The sequence below is a fragment of the Schistocerca cancellata genome, chromosome 1 (assembly GCF_023864275.1).
Source record: "Schistocerca cancellata isolate TAMUIC-IGC-003103 chromosome 1, iqSchCanc2.1, whole genome shotgun sequence".
Classification (NCBI taxonomy): domain Eukaryota; kingdom Metazoa; phylum Arthropoda; class Insecta; order Orthoptera; family Acrididae; genus Schistocerca; species Schistocerca cancellata.
In genome coordinates, this window is record NC_064626.1 from 169,675,107 (window position 1) to 169,697,340 (window position 22,234).

Sequence of the window (22,234 nt, forward strand, 5' to 3'; positions counted from 1 at the left end):
AACACAAAAACAGCATAGCTTACTTCAAAGCTCTCATAGTCGGTTCATGTCTCTAAAATTAATACGGAGACGAACAACGAGGGCCGTGTTGGATTAGCCGAGCGGTCTAAGGCGCTGCAGTCATGGACTGTGCGGCTGATCCCGGCGGAGGTTCGAGTCCTCCCTCGGGCATGTGTGTGTGTGTTTGTCCTTAGGATAATTTAGGTTAAGTAGTGTGTAAGCTTAGGGACTCATGACCTTAGCAGTTAAGTTCCATAAGATTTCATACACATTTGAACATTTTTTGAAAAACGGTGATCGTTGTCCCAAGTTTTCCAAAGTCACTATTACCACTCGGTTTACAACACGTTCTTGTCAAGTACATTAGTTACAGTCGATACGCTGTAAGGCAGTTACGATTTCCCTTGAATAGAAACTGTACTTCACTTGAATCCTTCCTCCCATACTGTAGGAGAACTGTTACCTTTTCTATTTGTTGCACTAACAAATGGTTCAAATGGCTCTGAGCACTATGGGACTTAACAGCGGAGGTCATCAGTCCCCTAGAACTTAGAACTACTTAAACCTAACTAACCTAAGGAATCACACACATCCATGCCCGAGGCAGGATTCGAACCTGCGACCGTAGCGGTCGCGCGGTTCCAGAGTGAAGCGCCTAGAACCGCTCGGCCACTCCGGCCGGCTGTTGCACTAACATTCGAGTTGCCTATTATTCTTGTATTACTGATATGATATCCTTCCGAAGCTTTCTTCTCACTCAAACATCGCTTTGAGCTATAATGGGTCACCATTTAGTAACATATATTAAACTTCTGTCCTAATGAATAAGAGGGGGACATATGACTAATGACAGAAATAGAACTTCCTTTGACAAGAGTAGCTGCATCTTTGTATAGGTATTGCTTAGAGTTGATTGTTCTCACCTTGCACACGTACATTGGTAACAAAATGTGACGGTAGGATAGTTTCGGGATATTCTACACTAAAGCGCCAAAGAAACTGGTGTAAGCATGCGTATTCAAAAACAGAGATACGTAAACAGGCAGAATACGACGCTGCGATCAGGAACGCCTGTATAAGACAAGTGTCTGGCGCAGTTGTTAGATCGGCTACTGCTGCAATAATGGCAGGTTATCACGATTTAAGTCAGTTTGAACTTGGTGTTAGAGTCGGCGCACGAGCGATGGGACATAGCATCTCCGAGGTAGTGATGAAGTGGAGATTTTCCCGCACGACCATTTGCCGAGAGCACCGTGAACATCGGGAATCCGGTAAAACATCAAAACTGCGACATGGCTGCGGCCGGAAAAAGATCCTAAAACAACGGGCCCAACGACGACTGAAGAGATTCGTTGAACGACACAGAAGTGCGACGCTTCCGCAAATTGCTGCATATTTCAATGCTGGACCAATAAAAAGTATCAGCGTGCGAACTCTATTCAACGAAACATCATCGATACGGGCTTTGTGAGCCGAAGCCCATTTGTGTGCCGTCGATGACAGTACGACACAAGGCTTTACGCTTCGCCTGGGCCCGTCAACACCAACATTGGACTGCAGAAGACTGGAAACATGTTGTCTGTTCGGACAAGTCTCTTTTCCAATTGTATCGAGCGGACGGACGTGTACTACTATGGAGACAACCTCATGAATCCATAGCCCTGCATGTCAGAAGGGGACTGTTCAGGCTGGTGAAGGCTCTGTAATGGTGTGGGGGGTGTGCAGTTAGAGTGATATGGGACCCCTGATAAGTCTAATTACGACTATGACAGGTGACACGTGCGTAAGTATCCTGTCTGATCATCTGCATCCATTCATACCATTGTGCATTCCGACCGACTTGGGCAATTACAGCAGGACAATGCGACACCCCACACGTCCAGAATTGCTACAGAGTGGCTCCAGGAACTCTTCTGAGTTTAAACACTTGCCCTGGCCACCAAACTCCCCGGTCGCGAACATTATTGACCATATGTGGGATGTCTTGCAACATGCTGTTCGGGAGAGATCTCCATCCCCTCGTACTCTTACGGATTTATGGACAACCCTGCAGGACCGATGGTGTCAATTCCCTCCAGCACTACTTCAGACATTAGTCTAGTCTATGGCACGTCGTGTTCCGGCACTTCTGCGTGCTGGCGGGAGCCCTACGCGATATTTGGCAGGGGTACCAGTTTCTTTGGCTCTTCAGTGTATAATAACAAACTGAGGTTATGAAACTTCGTCTTGCTGGCAATAACCTGGGCGCTTCCTGGTTCGTATAACCACGTGAATTGTGTTCTCAGGTTACAAGGTCTGCTTAAAATTTTTTCGGGTTTTGGACATCCAGGTCATTTGGAACACAGCTGTGGAAATAAGTTTCATTAGAGGACTAAGATCCTAATGTTCGATTAAAGTTATTCAGGAGGACCGCATAAAATCTTAAGTACGATAGCGGAATCTGTGTCTCAAGTACTCACGTCGCGCTGTATCGACACGGTTGTAACTCTTTGTTGTAAAATCTATAGAATGTGGCTCTAGGACAAGAACTTGCGGAGTAATATCCGGATGTCAGCTGCGGCTGATGCTGCTGAAGGGTCGTTAACTGCAGCACACGCAGGGGGGAAATTGCACTGGAAGGATGCTGAGGTTCGGGAGGGGAAGGAGGCTGCAACTCGCCGATTCAGCAAACTGGGCAGCTATTTACATAAATGTGCGCGCACCGGAATTTGCATGCGAAACAATAGCAATTGGCGGCGGCCGAGTAATTAGGCCCAAGACGCCAGGCCCGACAACGTCACGGAGGTGCCGTCGGCGCCCCTGGGTCGATAGGCAGGCAGCCTCCATCCCCGAACGGCCGCAGGCTGGCAGGACGTTCCGCTGCCCCCGGCCGTCCGATAATTGAGTCAAGAATCACTAATTAAACGGGCCCACTGGCCACTCTGAAGGGCTGCCGTGTATTTCTGTAAGCGGAATCAATGTATCGACGTAACGAGTAGGGCGGCTTCCACCGGAAGACGGCGCCCGGGGCGACGGGGCCAGAGTTGACGGCAGCACCAGAGTGCCTCTGGAGTGCTTAGACCACTGACCACCACGTGCCTTACGTGCCGGAGCACACAGCATCTGCGACGTTCTAGGACATGCCATCTAGACCAGTGGTCGTCGAACATTCTTGTTTAGAGCCATTATAGACAATGTACGGCGACATTTCGAGCCTTATAGGAAGAGAGCGCGGTTGCGGTACAGGGGAGGGTGTAAAGTGGCCACTTAAAGGCATATTCAGTTTTCACCAAACCACAGCTACTGACAGAAGCTTAATAGTTACACATTTCCGACATCATACGATGCCACACTAAACATTTTTAAGTGAAACAGATAATGATATACTATAAATACATGCATTTTTCTGGAAGCTTGTGTAGGGACCAGTTTTCCGTACCGTTCTGTGGCCAGTGCCGTCGCAACAGGATCCCATGTTTGATTTTCTGATTTCCAGAAACTTCTTTCAGGCATCTTCACGCCCTAGTATCTGAAAGAATACCTAGCGGCTGCAGAAGACCGGTTTCAATCGCACTTTTGTATTAGATCAAATATAAAAAAAATGGTTCAAATGGCTCGAAGCACTATGGGACTTAACATCTGAGGTCATCAGTCCCCTAGACTTAGAACTACTTAAACCTAACTAACCTAAGGACATCACACACATCCGTGCCCGAGGCAGGATTCGAACCTGCGACCGTAGCAGCACCTCGGCTTCGGACTGAGGCGCCTAGAAACGCTCGGTCACAGCGGCCGGCCAAATATAACAGAATGGAGCCAGTTTTAAATAATATAACGTAATTAATTAGAATTTGTCACAAAGGGACAGAGTGTCAGATGATAGTGTTGTATATAAAAGGATTTAAAAGTCAGTTTAACTGTTGTATTATGCGTGTTTCTTGGAAGCAACTAACTGTTATTGGCGTGACCACCTTGACACGACGAGTAGTGTGGCCACTTTTCCTGATATGACGTAATGATCAAGCCTATTTTATTTCTCTGCATAATCACTTTCATTATTGAAGATTTGTCACATCTATCCACGAGCTTTTGAATTTCCGTTTCGTATTCGTCTGCCGCCGTCCACTTTGGTATCTCCCCCGAAACGTTTCTCGCCCAGAGACCTTTTTTAGTGTCGTGCAAGGCGTCTTGCACGAATTCGTTATTCACTTGACATATTAAATTGTCTGTGATAAACATTTCACACTACTTTCCCTCTATTATGTCATTCGTTACTGCTGCCCCCTACACTTCTTTTAGTTCGCGGTACATTTCATCATATATAAAATCAGTGAAAAAACAGTCTAGATCGCGATAGGTATTTTATTACATCTACATCTACATCTGCATCTACAGCTACATGATTACTCTGCAATTCACAGTTGAATGTCTGGCAGAGTGTTCATCGAACTATCTTCAGCCCATTTCTCTGCCGTTTTACTCTTGAACGGAGCGTGTAAAATGAACTCTTTCTGGGCGAGCTCTGATTTTTCTTATTTTGTAATGATGATAATTCCTCCCTATGTCGGGGGGCGCCAACAAACTATTTTGACATTCCGAGGAGAAAGTCAATGATTGACATTTCTTGAGAAGATCCTGCTGCAACAAAAAAACGTCGTTGTTTTAATTATTGCCACCCCAGTCCAGAGCTGATCTTCTTTGAACTTTTTCATGTCCTCCGTCCACCCTGTCTGATGTGGATCCCACACAGTATAGCCGTACTCCAGAAGACGACGCACAAGCGTAGTGTGGGCAGTCTCTTTAGTAAATCTGTTGCATTTTCTCAGTGTTCTGCCAAGAAATCGTAATCTCTGGTTTGCTTTATGTACAACATTATCTATATGATCGTTCAGAATTAAGTATTGGTAATTGAAATCCATAAGTATTTATGGATTACAATTACTAATAACTTAATATTTCTTGATGACTTCACCGCAGTATTGCTCTAACTGGGCCTCCGTCCTTCTCTGTTTTCCTCTGCAAGATGTTTCATTGTGCTTTATCGTAGGCAGTGACTTTGGTTCACTTGTAAATCATAACTGCACTCCGGAAAGTGTCCAATGTTTAATAACAAATGAGAACATGTGTTCCCGTACTGTTATAAGTGAGTAAGTCCAATGATTTCTTTCTGCGAGTCTCATATTCTTCATTTGATAATAGCATCCTACGGCTCCTTAGTTGAACATAAATGCAAAGACGGCTATTCAGAATTTCCAATTTAGCTCAGGTTATGACAGTTTCATTTCTGACAGAGAGAGGGAGTCATTGCCAAGTGAAGATTAGGCAGTGCCTGGTCACCCCTGCCTGGTCTTCTGAATTAAACAGATTAAAGAGCTATCCCGTCAGCCAGGCCGAAGCTCCAACTGTGGAAGCAAAATTGCCCTTTTCCGATAACTTTAATCTGTGCCGACGGGAAGAGAAAGTCGTAATTAAGATTGCCCCTCGCTATCGAAATAATCAACGCATTCATAATAAACAAACCTTCAGTAAAAAATCTATTGATGTCTATCTCATGAATACAAAAACACAGAAACGCTTACAGTGATTTAAAAGATACTGGAATCCTGGATGCAACGATTTTACAGAAATGTCAGACTTAACTTATACTTAGTTCTAATAAATGAGCAAGCAATAAAACGTGATGCACAAAAAAATTAACAAAGGATAGATTTCATATTCGTGGAAAGTTGTTACAAAGGAAAGACGGGGTGAAGAATCCGTGACTACATACAAGCCGGTACATACCTTCCATTACATTACGTACCATAAAACTTATTTCTAACGTAACAGTTCCACTCTCCTTGCTAACAGAGTATAAACAATTATAAGTCACAAGCTCTATGAAGGAAGAAGACATATCATACTCGTTCTGCGCGAGAACAACTGCTGCCCGTACACTTATGTACATGATTTCAGCTCTCTGGTTTCTGCAGTATCTGCGCGATATGTACGTAGAAATTTTATAGAGCCTTCTGCAAAGACATTCGGTGGCTAATACCGACGGTCGTAGAATACTCTTCTCCCTAACTACCCCACTTGCAGCCTGGTACGAATCATAGCGGCTCATCTGACATTTGTCCGGACAACGATCCTCTGCGTATGAATTTGTGTCTCCCTTACAGGGTTATTACAAATGATTGAAGCGATTTCACAGCTCTACAATAACTTTATTATTTGAGATATTTTCACAATGCTTTGCACACACATACAAAAACTCAAAAAGTTTTTTTAGGCATTCACAAATGTTCGATATGTGCCCCTTTAGTGATTCAGCAGACATCAAGCCGATAATCAAGTTCCTCTCACACTCGGCGCAGCATGTCCCCATCAATGAGTTCGAAAGCATTGTTGATGCGAGCTCGCAGTTCTGGCACGTTTCTTGGTAGAGGAGGTTTAAACACTCAATCTTTCACATCACTATGCGTGAAACTTGCCCGCACGCGCTCAACCGTTCCTTCGCTCACTGCAGGCCGACCCGTTGATTTCCCCTTACAAAGGCATCCAGAAGCTTTAAACTGCGCATACCATCGCCGAATGGAGTTAGCAGTTAGTAGATCTTTGTTGAACTTCGTCCTGAAGTGTCGTTGTACTGTTATGACTGACTGATGTGAGTGCATTTCAAGCACGACATACGCTTTCTCGGCTCCTGTCGCCATTTTGTCTCACTGCGCTCTCGAGCGCTCTGGCGGCAGAAACCTGAAGTGCGGCTTCAGTCGAACAAAACTTTATGAGTTTTTCTACCTATCTGTAGTGTGTCGTGACTATATGTCAATGAATGGAGCTACAGTGAATTTATGAAATCGCTTCAATCATTTGTAATAGCCCTGCACTTTGAGTCGATCGTAGTACTTTTTCAAGAGTTCACTTTAAGCCTCTCGCTTTCAAATGGTTCAAATGGCTCTGAGCACTATGGGACTCAACTGCTGTGGTCATCAGTCCCCTAGAACTTAGAACTAATTAAACCTAACTAACCTAAGGACATCACACACATCCATGCCCGAGGCAGGATTCGAACCTGCGACCGTAGAAGCTGCGCGGCTCCGGACTGGAGCGCCTAGAACCGCACGACCACCAGGGCCGGCCCTCTGGCTTTGTTGAACTTTCTAGTTTCATTAATATCGTTGACAGAGATCTGTTTCGACACTAGAGGATTGCACCCACTATTTATCCAAACAAATATCTGGTTGAATTTATTGAGCTTGTCTGAATGTTTGATGTGTATACACTGGTCTGTTCCTTCCTTCTGTATTCTCTGTTTTTTAATTACACACACATTACTATTTCAGATCTGTATCACTTCGAAACAGAGTCTTATAACAGCGTAAAACTTTAATATTATAGCGAAATCAACTGAAAACCATTTATTGAAATTTTTATCCTTCCTCGTCGTGTAGAGCGCAGAACCTTGCATGAACGTCCCATATTAGTTTGTCATAGAACTAGTAACCTGTTGAGTGTACTAGTTAAATCTCCGTAACATAGTCCTAGTATATCTGAAGTATCTAGAGGAAACACGGATAAAATGATAAAACTGTCATCAGCCCGGAGGTTGGTTTGAATACCGCAGTGCTTATCCAGGCATGGTCCCATTGGATGTAGTATGCCCTTCCCTTCCTCGAACCTTTCAGCTGACTTACGCAGCCAATTGTCAACGACCTTGCCGCAGTGGTAACACCGGTTCCCGTCAGATCCCCGAAGTCAAGCGCTGCCGAGTTTGGTTAGCACTTGGGTGAGTGACCTTCGGATCTGCCGAGCGCTGTTGGCAACTTGGATACACTCAGCCCTGGTGAAGACGATTGAGGAGCTAATTGGGTGAGAAGTAGCGGCTCCGATCACAAAAACTGACAACGACCCTGAGCGTAGTGTGCTCCCACCACGCTACTCCATATCAGCATCCAGTCACGCGTAAAGGCTGAGGATGACACGGCGGTCGGTCAGTACGGTTAGTTCTTTCGAGACCTGTTCGGGCGGAGTTATAGGCGAACCTACTGTCTAACCTGGACTCCGAACAACGCTGCAGCTGGGTATTTTTCAGACTAAGTATGACATCTAGAATTTATGAACAGAGTACCTGAACTGGATATCCGCACAGATTAGTAGCGTGACCATCTCACATGACATAACCCCGCAGGTTTTAACGCCCCAGTCATCTTACAGCGGCGCAGGAAAAGTAAGCACTGCCTGCAGAGGGAACGTTTCTGTCAGCGCGGTGGCCCCTCCACGGGCCGCGGAACATTTGTCACCGCAGAGCTGGCGCGTCGCGTCACCCTGTGTTCCGCGGCGTGACTCGCACGCACGCACGAACTCACGCACCGTGTAGACACCTTCCGCCGTTGGCCCTCGCACTTCCGGCCGAGTGACGAGGGAAACCCGCCATTCGGAAGAAATGTGATCGATGAGAGTGCGCCGCCTCTCCTTGTATGTGTTTGTTCTGGCAGAAGTGAGGGCCTCGGGGTGTTTGCGAAAACGGAGTTCTCCGGTGTGGGGGAAGGCGTGGACTCACTCTCGAAGTTTTGACGTCTGCCACTAAGGTCTGTAGATGTGAATAGCATAGTATAGGATAAATCTACATATTTCCTGGGTCGTACACTTGGTAGCGGTCCAGGAACTCAAAAGTTATTTAAACCTTTAAATACTACGATACAGTCGTTTCAGTACCTCTTCATAACCACCACTCGAATTGCTGCTAAGGTGATTATACAGTGCAGTAGCTATTTGTGTCTTTTTATTTTCTGAGATGAATCCTTTAAAAAGTAATATATCTGCTTCAACGATGTAATTGATAGATTTGATTTGAGGCGGCTAATACAACATGCTTAACAAGAGAAGAGAAAGGACCGCATTTCACTTAAGTATTCATTTTTATGTCTAAAGTGCCGGGTTCGATTCCCGGCCGGATTGGGGATTTTCTCTGCCCTAGGAGTGGGTTTTTGTGTTGTCCTCATCATTTCGTCCTCCTCCTAATCGTGACAGTGACAGTGGCTAGATTGGATTGAGTAAAAAAACTTGGACTGTATAAAAATTGGGACTTTATACGGGCGCTGATAACCGTACAGTTGAGCTCCCCACAAACCAAACATCATCATCATTATGTCTGAAATGTGACGGATACACATAAGATGTAATAACTTAAACTGCTTACTGGATTTCTCGATGAAAAATCACGATTGGTAAATCATCTCTTTACTAAAAGCTTGTCACGGAAAATGTGAACTGTGTTGCCCACTAAATAACACACGATGCTGCTACGGAGGACTCGTGTTTACATACAAACAGAATATGGAAACACTTGGTCCATATTTCATCATCAGGCAACAATAACTGCAGCAGAACTGGGTTAAGGAGTGCGTCATACCATCAACTCACTCGTCTAGAAGAAAAACGGATTATACCGTATTCTTCAGCATTTCTGTAGGTCTGAAAATCTGTTCGCCTCAGCATCGCTATGTTCACGACGCAGGTATCTCTCAAATAATCGCTACAGCAACAACAAAACTGTTATTCTCTTTTCACACCATAGACACAGAGCATCAGGATGATTGCCCTACAGAATCGAATCACACCTTGACAGTCGTAATTATTATTTTCTCTAGGCGTATAAGAGTCCAGTGTCATACAAACCAGTTCTTGAAATCAGCTGTGATGCGTTTTGAAACTAAATCAGACCCAGCCTTAAAAATTAAAAACGAGCCTCAAGTTGCAATATGTAGAGTCAAGATAGAAAAAAAGAAACGGCTACATAAACCGTTGATAAATTAATTCAGTTTTAAAATTATGAACACAAGTAACAGTTAAATAAAGAACTGAGGCTCTGGAAAGTACTTTACTCTTAGATCCACGAAAATGAAACTGAAATAGAACATAAAGAGTGTAATTCTGAGAGCAGTAAATCCAAAACACATATAAATAAAATTTGTCGATTATGACTAGCTCAGAACGTCTGCATATCTACAGCGGCTCATGTAGATATGGAACTGTTACAGAACACAGCATCTCAGTTTCAGAAATTAGTATTTTCTGGACGTCATATTGCAGCTACTTCACTTACTCTGAACGATTTCTGTGGTCACAGGACAGCAGCGGTGCCAGGTAATAAGGATTTACGTATTCCAGTCCCACTCCAGTATGGACGAGGGCTTTAATTGAACAGTTCCTGGGAGTGAGCTCCACAACCACAGCATGTGAGAATAAAATCCACTGAAACTTTTATTTGTCCTTCAGGTGACTGTTACTTCAAAAAAATTAATGAGCTTGCTATATAGCGAAGGAGAAAAATTGCAGTTGCAAAAAAGACAAAGAATGTACTTGGTGAATTAAGGCAACGCGGGGATGCCCTCTCAGTGTTGTTACATCGACAGTAACTCGTAACAATATATGTAAACTATGATATGGGAGGCTAGTAAAAAAATTAAAATGTCTGCTTTCCAGAATACATAGCATTTCATGCACGCAATCTGCTTTACGATGACGAAGAAATTCTATTTTCAGTATGCTATTAATTGTATCACATATTCGTTGATACAACTGGCCAGACGTGGATGAGGCAAAACGTGAAACCTCCCTAGCCTTCAACGAATGGAGACTGCTTACATGCCACAATTTGAAGCAAGTGTATTAAGAATAGCACCACCCTAGTTTAACTGAGAGCGACAGACCCCTTGGTGGTAATGCAAAATATCCTGAATGTAAATTACCAGAGGATAACAGAAAAATGTTGAGGATCCTCACAAACATCAGCAAGATTGACACCATACAGGTGACATCATAACTCTCAATCAACACCTAGAACAACCTCCTTACCGAGAGTAGGTATCAGGAAAACAGTATCGTTAAACATGGAGAGTATTCAACAATGTGGTGGCTTGCAGCTCCATGGTAACCCGATGCGCCTCTTTTCACTTTCCAAGTAAATAATAACTCCAAGAATTGTTACATGCTCACATTATCAGTTGATACAGATATTATACCCTAACATGAAAGCCAAGTCACAGAATGGCGTAGCCCTGTTACACGCTCTTTGCTCTCTTCAAACGTGATTTGACGAACACGCAGAATCAATTCCTTTTCTATGAAGCGACTGGAACATTACAGAGCTTTAAATCAGAGCATCATATGCCAATTTCTTCATTCATCATCACTGGAAGAACTGTGTTGGAACAAAAATTTCCAGAAACAATCCTGGAGATCCGCTTATCAATTACCGCGATAAATCGTCTTAATAAGGTGTGTATACTGTTCAAAGTACGTTAACTGCACTTGACCATTGTCGTTATTTTTATAACAGTCTTTATGTGCCTAGTACAGTATCGACGCGTTAACTGGCTTCCTATTACGATGGCAAGAAGGTCTGTACAGTGCGAACATTTCATAAGAGAGAAAAGTGGACTTTTCAAAGAATACGTGGAGGTAAGAGGGCTTTTTTCGTGTTTCAGACAGGGCACGTAAATTAAAATAAGTGTGAATACGAGACGATGTTATTCAATCTGTATATTGAGCAAGCAGTAAAGGAAACAAAGGAAAAATTCGGAGTAGGTATTAAAATCCATGGAGAAGAAATAAAAACTTTGAGGTTCGCCGATGACATTCTAATTCTGTCAGAGACAGCAAAGGACTTGGAAGAGCAGTTGAATGGAATGGACAGCGTCTTGAAAGGAGGATATAAGATGAACATCAACAAAAGCAAAACGAGGATGATGGAATGTAGTCCAACTAAGTCGGGTGATGCTGAGGGAAGTAGGTTAGAAAATGAGACACTTAAAGTAGTAAAGGAGTTTTGTTATTTGGGGAGCAAAATAACTGATGATGGTCGAAGTAGAGAGGATATAAAATGTAGACTGGCAATGGCAAGAAAAGAGTTTCTGAAGAAGAGAAATTTGTTAACATCGAGTATAGATTTGAGTGTCAGGAAGTCGTTTCTGAAAGTATTTGTATGGAGTGTAGCCATGTATGGAAGTGAAACATGGACGATAAATAGTTTGGACAAGAAGAGAATAGAAGCTTTCGAAATGTGGTGCTACAGAAGAATGTTGAAGATTAGATGGGTAGATCACATAACTAATGAGGAGCTATTGAATAGAATTGGGGAGAAGTTTGTGGCACAACTTGACTAGAAGAAGGGATCGGTTGGTAGGACAAATCCTGAGGCATCAAGGGATCACCAATTTAGTACTGGAGGGCAGCGTGGAGTGTAAAAATCGTAGAGGGAGACCAAGAGATGAATACACTAAGCAGATTCAGAAGGATGTAGGCTGCAGTAGGTACTGGGAGATGAAGAAGCTTGCACAGGATAGAGTAGCGTGGAGAGCTGCATCAAACCAGTCTCAGGACTGAAGACCGCATCAACAACAATGAGACGCTGGAGCCATGTCGAAACGGTGCTCTGCAGTTAATCCTTTGAAGTGAAACGTTCGCTCCAACCGCTTCGCAAGGGTCAGCACTTGCTCATCTACTTAATCGTATTCTTTGAAGCCTATCTTGTCCTACACAAGCACGTATGAACCAAGTCACACACTTCAAGCAGCTGAACCCCAATGCAACTTTGACTGCTAGGACGGTGTGTTCCCTTTCTGAAGTAGGGTTCTAGCAGCTGCAGCCTTGGCGGCCGAAGACTTAGTTAAGGAGAAGCGACAGGAACGTAGCGCTGCAGCTGCCCGTTGTAATTCTTAGCCGGCCCCGGCCCCGGCACCGGCAGGGACCAAATTACACACTTGTTATTGAATCAGCGGGCGAGGCGAGGCGCGCCGTCCACGAGGGCTGGTGCGCTGCGGTCTCCTTTACATCTCCCGCCGCTGCACCGTGCCGCGCGGTACAGCACGGCCTCCCTGGCGTTATTAGCTGGTGGCTACAGACGTCCAGATTAATTCCCGTGATTAAATTTCATAGGGCCGGCGCGGGGCGCGGGGCGCGGCGTGCGGTGAGCGCCGTCTCGGCCCTCCTCTCCGCCTCTCCCGCTCACCGGCCTCTCCCTCTCTCCCTCCAGAGTCCTGCCGGCAGGTCGATACTTATTAGAACACCCGCCGGCTCCTGCAGTGGCCGGAGGCGAACCGGGGACCGTCCCCTGGGCCACACGACACGTGTCGCTGCTTTCGCTGACGACCCACTCGCTCCACAACTTCAGATCGTCACAGTCTCTCATTATCTACATATAAGCTGCCGTATTTTTTGTGTCCGATCGACCAAAATTTGTACAATTACTGTCTCACCGGTAATGTTGTATAGAATTAAAGCGTATTTAACTGTCGACGGAAAATTTCGGCCCATCGTTTTGCCGAAGCGACTTACAGAAATAGACACAGAAAGAAGAGCATATGAGCACATTAAAATTAAATAATCGGACCTGTCCGCAGATTTTTACGAGACAGTGTCAATGGAAGCGAAAGAAACACCTTACAAAGTGTACTGCAGACTAGTAGTAATATGTGGACAAGAAATGCCGACGATCACACAAATATAGGCTTACAGCCGGCCGCGGTAGCCGAGCGATTCTAGGCGCTTCAGTCCGGAACCACGCGGGTGTTACGGTCGCAGGTTCGAATCCTGTCTCGGACATGGATGTTTGTGATGCCCTTAGGTTAGTTTGGATCACGTAGTTCTAAGTCTAGGGGACTGATGACCTCAGATGTTAAGTCCCATAGTCCTTAGAACCATTTGAACCATTTGATAGGCTTACCTTAATTAAAAGCAGTGAAACGATTTTACGGGAAATACGGAAAGATAAGATAGAAACGAAGATATAAGAAAAGCATGTAAAGTATAAAACGTGTTTAATCGTCTATAGCATGCGCTACTATTCGAGACTGTCTGACTGCGAGCTGAAGTGCAATCATCTGAGCTAGTTCTAAACTAAGTAAAGTCCAAAACGTACTGTTACTCCGAGCAAATATGACTTTTTTAAAATAACTATAACGTTCATCTGAGCTAGAGATGGGTATAAGATTTCGATAAATTACACCACCATTTTCATTAAAAGCTACATCACAAGAGGCCGATGTCGTACACTACTGATTTTTTTTTTTCTTATAACTGGAAGCGTCTTATTGCTACGACAGATGGCCTCGCGCTTACATATGAGATGTACGTAGCGGCGCATTCCTACATTCTAAAGCTACACTTAATAATACACTCTAAGACAAAAAACGACGAACCATTAACGAATTAACCGAATGGAACGCAAATCGATAAATGTAAGTCCACGTATCGGAAAACAAATAATTATTATTTCAGAAAAATTGGATGATTTATTCAAGAGAAATAGCTTCACAAATTGGGCAAGTCAATAAAGCGTTGTTTCACCTCTGGTTCTAATGCAAGCAGTTATTTGGATCGGCATTAATTGATAGATTGTTGGATGTCATCCTGAGTGATATCGTGCCAAATTGTGTCCAATTGGCGCGTTAGACCGTGAAAATCTGAGCTGCTTGACGGCCCTGTCCATTCTGCTCCAAATGTTCTTAACTGCGGAGAAATCAGGCGACCTTATTGTCCAGGAGGAGTATGGTAAACACGAAGACAGTTGAAGCTCTAACCGTGTGCGAGCGATAATTGTCTGGATGAAATGTAAGCCCAGGATGGCTTTCATGAAGGGTAACAAAACGGAGTCTAGAATATTCTTGATGTACGGCTATGCTGTATGGATGACAACTAAATGGGTCGTCCTATGAAATGAAATGGCACTCTAGACCATCACTCCTGGCTGTCGGGATGTATCGTGGGCGACAGAAAAGTTGGTATCCCGCCGATGTTCGAGGCGTCCAAGACACGTCTTCGCGAGCGATTTACAGATTATTCCAACTGATTTTTTTGAGCCCGACTACACTTCCTTTGTCAAATGCTGATATCTGCGTATATTGTTCACGCGGCTGTTAGCGAAGCAAAGTTACTGTCCAACGGAGTGCACGGAATGAAATTCACGAAGACTTTATGCCCTGGAAGCGACATGTCCCCTGTTCACTATCCTTGCCAGTTGCGCTGTGAAACTGCGCTGCAGCGCCACACATTCAACCATCAGACTCTGAAGTTTTCATTTCTGCATATTTTGTCGATACCTGTACGAATATTAATTTGTGACCTATTTGCATAACTTATTCGTGCTGCATCTTTTTTTTCTTTTTTGTCTTATAGTCAGGACGAGAGAAGCAAATCAAAACATCTGTTAGCAGTTCGTACATGACTCAGTCTGTTGTCCCATCACGAAATTAGTTGAATAAGTGTAAAGAATGAAAGTATAAGTAAAGTCTTATCAGATCAGCTCAATATACAGAGGGGTCCAAAAAAATGTATCCACTGTCTAAAAGTCCATAACAGGCAAACTAATTGACGGAGTTGTCTCATCTTTGGTAGAGTAATAGTTTTTAGTTCCGGCAATCGCCACACAAGCGTTGTATTGCGTTGTTTTGTTTTGTGAGATGACAGTCGCCAGATAGTCAGTGTTTTGTTCTTAGCTGCACCTAGTTACTCGAGTAAACATGGCTGGCGCAAGGCTTACATTCGATGAAAGGGAGTCAGTTTTGAAGTGGTATTTTAAGTACGAAAACATTAATGAAGTTCAACGGCAATGGCGAAATGAGTATCAAACAGAGAGACCGACACGTTTAACTAATGGAGTACTGCGAGTGGTTTACTAACATGGTGCGCAACGATGAAGAGTTTGCAGAGATGATTGTGTAGTCTGATGTGGCACAGTTCAAACTCAATGGTACAGTAAATCGCCACAATTGCATCTACTGGACCGCCGAAAATCTGAACGTCCATGTAGACAAAGCTGTGAATTGGCCAGGAGTAAATGTGTGGTGTGGGTTGTCTTACCGGGGCTTGATTGGCCCATGCTTCTTTCAAATGGCTCTGAGCACTATGCGACTTAACTTCTGAGGTCATCAGTCGCCTAGAACTTAGAACTAATTAAACCTAACTAATCTAAGGACATCACACACATCCATGCCTGAGGCAGGATTCGAACCTGCGACCGTAGCGGTCGCTCGGCTCCAGACTGTAGCGCCTAGAACCGCACGACCACACCGGCCGGCCATGCTTCTTTGACGGCACAGTTACAGGTGAGGTGTACCTTCAGAAGCTTCAGACATCCATTTTACCTAACATCCGAGACTTGTATGGAGAACGAAGAGTTTACTTTCAACAAGGTGGTGCCCCAGCCAACTACCAAAATCGTGTTAGGGCGTATCTCGACGAAAATCTACCAGGAAGATGGATAGGCCGTAGAGGTGCTGTGGAGTATCCTCCACGTTCCCCAGAGGTAACTCCTCTGGGCTTTTACCGGTGGGGAACACTAAAGGACGTCGTTTATCGACAAAAGCCACGCACATTGTATGAACTTCGAGAATCCATCGTACATTCATGTGCAAATATCCAACTGAACACGTTGCAGTCAGTAGTTCGTGCTGCAGTTCGGCGGCATCGTTTGTGTGTGGGTGTTAATGGTGACCATTTCGAACACCTATAATGATATCTTTAAGATGGACTTTAAGCTACACTTTCACCAAAAATGAGACAACTCCGTCAATTAGTTTGCAAGTTATGGACTTTTAAACAGTGGATACATTTTTTGGACCCCTCTGTAGTATGGCTGTATCTCACAAACAGCAGGTTTTGATAATAGAGCCCGCTGCACCATTTTAAGGTTTAGCAACACTTCCACACCTATTAATTTTATTTAGGCATTTTTAAAAAATCGATCCACTGCGACTGCTTCATTATCAGTTTCAGGTCGCCTCCACGTCTAGTGCAGCAGCATCGAGTGATCGTAGCGCAAGAACAGCAACAGCAGACGTAAGAGAGACTTCGCGCTGAGGGGGGCGGCAGGATGAGCGGCGGTGAAGAGGGCCAGGAGGGCGGCGCCGGCGCCGGCGCTGGCGCTGGGGGCGGCAAGCGACGCCGCCGCGAGCCGGCGGGCGCCGAGGCGGCGGGCGCGTGCTCCGGGCCGGCGGCCGGCGGCAGCGGCGCCAAGAAGCGCAAGGCGGCGCCCGGGGGTTGCGCCGGCGGTGCGGCGGCCGGGGGCGGCGGCGGCGAGCACGAGGCGGAGGGCGAGGCGCTGGTGCGCGAGACGGAGGCGGCGCTCAAGTCGCTGTCCGGCTCGTGGCCCGGCCCGCGGGCCTCGTTCTACGGGCCTCCCGCAGATCCGCCGCCTGCCTTCGAGAACCTGTTCGAGGAGAAGAAGGTCGAGCAGCACCAGCTGGCGTCTCCGGAACATACTGAGGACATCAAGCCCCACATCGCTGCCCAGCACTCACCGCAGCAGCAGGTACTGTTCTTCTGTCGACTACAGTCTCTACAAGCAAAAATGTGTCCCAATTTTGTTATTGTTGTTGTGGTCTTCAGTCCTGAGACTGGTTTGATGCAGCTCTCCATGCTACTCTATCCTGTGCAAGCTTCTTCATCTACTATAATTACTTGATAACTCTGACGTACATGTAACTATTAAAATAACACCCGCTCAAGGTTTTTTCATCACCTGCAGACAAATGTACTGAGCGCAGAGACCGACCGCAGAGGTCGACCTACTTTAAAAATGTACCTCGACACGCTGATGTTGAGACAATGAGTGTCTGTTTCATTCCTTCCCCGTATCCCCCGTATCCTGTTATCTCCATTGGTCTGTGTTCAGTTTTTCAAGGCCTATCCACTGTGCCAACTTATAACTAAATCTGAGGGGTGTGCGATGGGGAGGTTCCCTTGTAAGTTGAAATCTGGTAACAGTTTGTCTGAGAACCATAGATTAAATTAATGAGCCTGTATGTAATGTGTGCCTAACCCAACAATTAAGAGGCGCGCTGGAAAAAAAAGAACGCAAACAAGGAAATAAAAAATTTTGGCAACAGTAAAGTGTTTTTCAACGAAGTTGAAAACGAATTGGAGCAGCATATTCTTACACCTGAAGAGATGATGTTCGGTTTAAGCATGTGTGACGTAAGAAAAACTTGCGTTTGACATTGCTGAACGGAATGGATTGCCCCGTAAATTGGTTGCGGAAGAAATCTTGGCAGGTAAAACATGGGAGAGGGCGTCCATGCCCGAAATATCTTCGAATCCGAGGGAAATAATGAAAGCTCCAAACAAAACTTCAGGCCTGGCCAAGAGCCTGTCAGCTCACGAGTAGCCCACGCAAAGGAAAAGCTAACCAAGCAAAGGAGATGAAATCTAGAAATTGGGAAACTCAACGGGGAAGCTACCACAGAAACTCTTTCATAAAACAAGAATGGTACACCGAATTTTGCGAGCAAGATCGAATTGAAGAAATGATCAGATGCATGAAATGCAAAATGTAGACTCGTGCTAAGTGTGCAGGGATGGGCGAAGGAGGGAAAAGTTATCCTAAAAACCCGGAAATAGTGATGTAATAACTAAAATATGGAACAGCTCCTTAAAGCCTCACTAGTATATATATATTTAAGCTCAGGGACATAGTTTAGGAGGGAGGTGCAATTTTCGCATCCATTGGTTCTTATTAGAAAACCGGATTCCTAATTTGTACTATTCGCAATGTTTAGAAAATTAGCTGTACTGTGTGAATATAGGCTTTCCCGGTATATACTGCTGATGAAATCTTCTCGGGCTTCCATCCGGGTAACTGCGTCGAAAATCCGCGACAGTGTCATTCTCATCATCTTCTAGCGAAGAAGATGATGACAATGACACTCATCGAAACATCGCGGATTTTCGACGCAGCTACCTGGATGGAAGCCGGAGAAGATTTCATTAACTGTAGTGTGTTTATTTTTCTCAGAATTTCCTTTCCTTAAATCAGATACCAAGACCAACATCTTGCAGGTGAGGACAGCATTGTTTAAATAATTTTGAAACTTCTATTTAAGCAATAATATGTAACATCTCAAAAGTGCTACAATTAAGGCAACACTCTCTATAGGAGGTAACTGCAAGAAACACGCTATAAAGCAAAGAGAAATGACTCTCTTATCAAAGACAATATTTACACTGAAATCACCGCGATTTATGGTGGTACCCTGGAGACATCTACTGCAGCACGTCCGTATGCACTAACGACCTTCCACCAGTTGTCCACCACGCTGGTGGAGGAATGAACGCCCTACCACAAAACTTCTTATCAAAGTTGTGCCCAGCGTGAGAACACGTTTCAGGGCATGCATTGTCGTCTGTGGGAATCACACACCCTAATAAGAACCTTGTCCAGTTTTTTACATTGTTCTAGGGACCATCAAAAATCGTGGTGACTTCAGTGTGATTATTGTCTTTGAATGTTGTTGCTGTTGTTGTTGTTGTTGTGGTCTTCAGTCCAGAGACTGGTTTGATGCAGCTCTCCGTGCTACTCTATCTTGTGCAAGGTTCTTCATCTCCCAGTACCTATTGCAACCTACATCCTTCTGAATCTGTTTAGTGTATTCATCTCTTGGTCACCCTCCGCGATTTTTACCCTCCACGCTGCCCTCCAATACTAAATTTCTGATCCCTTGATGCCTCAGAATATGCCTTACCAGCCGATCCCTTCTTCTAGTCAAGTTGTGCCACAAATTTCTCATCTCTCCCATTCTATTGAATACCTCCCCATTAGTTATATGATCTACTCATCTAATCTTCAGCATTCTTGTGTTGCACCACATTTCGAAAGCTTCTATTCTCTTCTTGTCTAAACTATTTATTGTCCATGTTTCACTTCCATACATGGCTACACTCCATACAAATACTTTCAGAAACGACTTTCTGACACTTAAATCTATACTCGATGTTAACAAATTTCTCATCTTCAGAAATGCTGTTTCGTTCAGATGCCTTCTGTACAACACCGTAGCAATTCTTTCTATGTGTGCTCCAAGTTTCATCGATCTTGACAGTGCACATCTTGCGAAAGTAGCTTTCCTCCTTAATTTTTGCCCAACAATGTGTTTATTGCTGGCATATTGATGAATACTTATGTTGACGACTGCAGGAAGTTTCAAAATACTAATGTGGTTAATGTAATTGTCACGCAAAAACTGTGGGCTTGCTGTTATGTATACCTTGTGGTACGTTATGTGCTGTTTCTTGCCATTATTACATCCCAATTTATAATAAATCTCAGTATCGTAACATGAGATTTGCGTAGTTACATGAAATTTGCTTTGCCTTAGGACGTAAAGCCAGTGCTGCTGCCGTCCACGGGCGAGATCGTCAAAGATCCTGCACAGCTGACTCCTTCAGTGAAAGCCAACGGCGCTGGCTCCAGCGGGGGTGGAGATTTGGAGAACCTGCTGAAGATCGAGAACGAGTGCGCGAGCGCCCAGTCCAAGGTGGGCACAGCGACGGCCGGTAGCGACACGACAGGACCCAAGTTCTCGCAGCCACGCTACGAGCCAGACTTCAACGAACTGGTCGATGATTCGTCAAACGAGCTGGAAATCGACATGTCAGACCCGTCAGCAACCGGTGGGGCCAGCGGCACCGTAACGGCGCAAAGCGACGTTAAGGAACGAGCGGTTCCCAAAGCGGTGGATGGGCAGCATCAGCCGACGGCGTCCCCGGCCTCCGTTACGTCCGCTTTCAGCCCCAACAACTCGGCGGCAACTTCAGCATTTCGCACTCCTACCACAACAAAGGTATTTGTTCTATTACAGTAACCGGAGTTTCCGATGATGTTCTTCATTAAAAATCAAACCAAGAGACTACCAGTGTCTAAAAACCACTTATCTGGCATTCAGTTCAATGGGACGTTACACAGAAGCGGGATACGTTAGTAAGTACCGTTTATTGAATGTAATTTTTTAAATCAACTATGCTGGGTGCCTGAGGAGAAATGGTCAATATTCAGGTGTATGAGAGGAACAATCATCCGAAGCAAAAAAGTCTAGTAAACGTGGACTCTAAGACGCACACAGTAACAGCTATGAACGCTTGTTCAGTAGAAGAGACGTGATACACAGTAGTGAAAATGAACAAGTGCTCATAGCTCTTAAGGTACGCACTTTACAGCCCATGTTTATTAGGCATTTTTTCTTGTTTTGGTTCATTCTACGATTTCTCAAAATATGGGAAGCAAAGAGCTTGCAATAGAAGAGACTTGTTGCACAGTACCGAATGAATGAATTTTACAGTCCGTGTTTACTATACTTCTTTGTTTCGAATGGTCATTCCTATGATATACCTCAATATGGACCATTCCTCCTGAGATGCCCTGTAGCCTATAACCGAACTATACTTTGTCATCACTAACACATATTTAGTACTGTTCAAACGTTGATACAATGCCTTCACTGTCCAACTTTTGTTTCAAAGTGGAGACACTTCTTCGCAACAGTCAAACATTCGGCAGAATTCTTGGATAATTTATCCACGACGGTCGTAAGCTTATTTTTCGGTAATTAATCTAAAACTTTATTTGAATCTGCAGTTAATTTTTGTTATTTTAATGCATGAATGGCTTTCATCGTGAGATTCTTTGTCTTTTTGTTTCACATAATCATTTCTCGTCGAATATCTCGGAGAGATACACCGTAATAGGAAAGTTTTATGTACACAGAGCGCGCAACACTGTTGGTCGCCAGTCGTCAGTCGGACGTACATTTTACAGCGCTCAGAAATTTTCTTTAACGCAGTTCAAGTGGAGCAATAAGTAATCTTTCAGTGACTTTCATCCTGTCTCTGATTTTGTGTTTTCATATATTGTATGCAGTAAACAAAATATTAATCCAATACAAAAACGCATTTCATTCCCCGGATACAGGGTCAGAGGCATACAGGCAGTCATTTTTCCCTCGTTCTGTTTGGGAGTGGAACAGGGAGGGAAGATGCTAGTTGTGGTACGAGGTACCCTCCGCCACGCACCGTATGGTGGATTGCGGAGTATGTGTGTAGATGTAGGTGTAGATGTAGGGTCTAATATATAGCGTCCCGCGATCTATTCCCTGTGACCACATCGAGATTTTCTACAGTGAACATATCTAGAACGAAGTACACTCAGCACCCTGTGGTCACCCAAGGAACTGTTCGAATAAATTAACAAGTATACTGACGTAAATATCTCCGAAGAGATATCAAATCTAAAGTCTCCCGTCACCCTTTTAAAGCTCCTCTGAGTCATTTCTAGCACATAGCTGCAGATTTTACTTATCATAACAACAGGAAAGAAAACATGAAGATAATGGTTTAATGTTCTGTCGACGGTGAGATCATGAGAGACAGCGCACAGGCATTGAAAAGAAAATCTGCTGTGTCCTTCCCAAAGGAACTATTCCAGATTGAAGTCAATGACATA

General features: G+C 44.5%; 1 protein-coding gene across 1 annotated transcript in view; it reads left to right on the forward strand.

Annotated features, from left to right (window-relative positions):
* Positions 1 to 22,234, forward strand: part of LOC126152714 (mucin-19-like) — a 401,377-nt gene that overhangs the window by 96,382 nt on the left and 282,761 nt on the right. The window contains exons 7-8 of the mRNA XM_049916057.1: positions 17,064 to 17,272; positions 20,115 to 20,579. Coding sequence (XP_049772014.1) covers positions 17,064 to 17,272; positions 20,115 to 20,579 — 674 coding nt within the window. The remainder of the gene's footprint in view (positions 1 to 17,063; positions 17,273 to 20,114; positions 20,580 to 22,234) is intronic.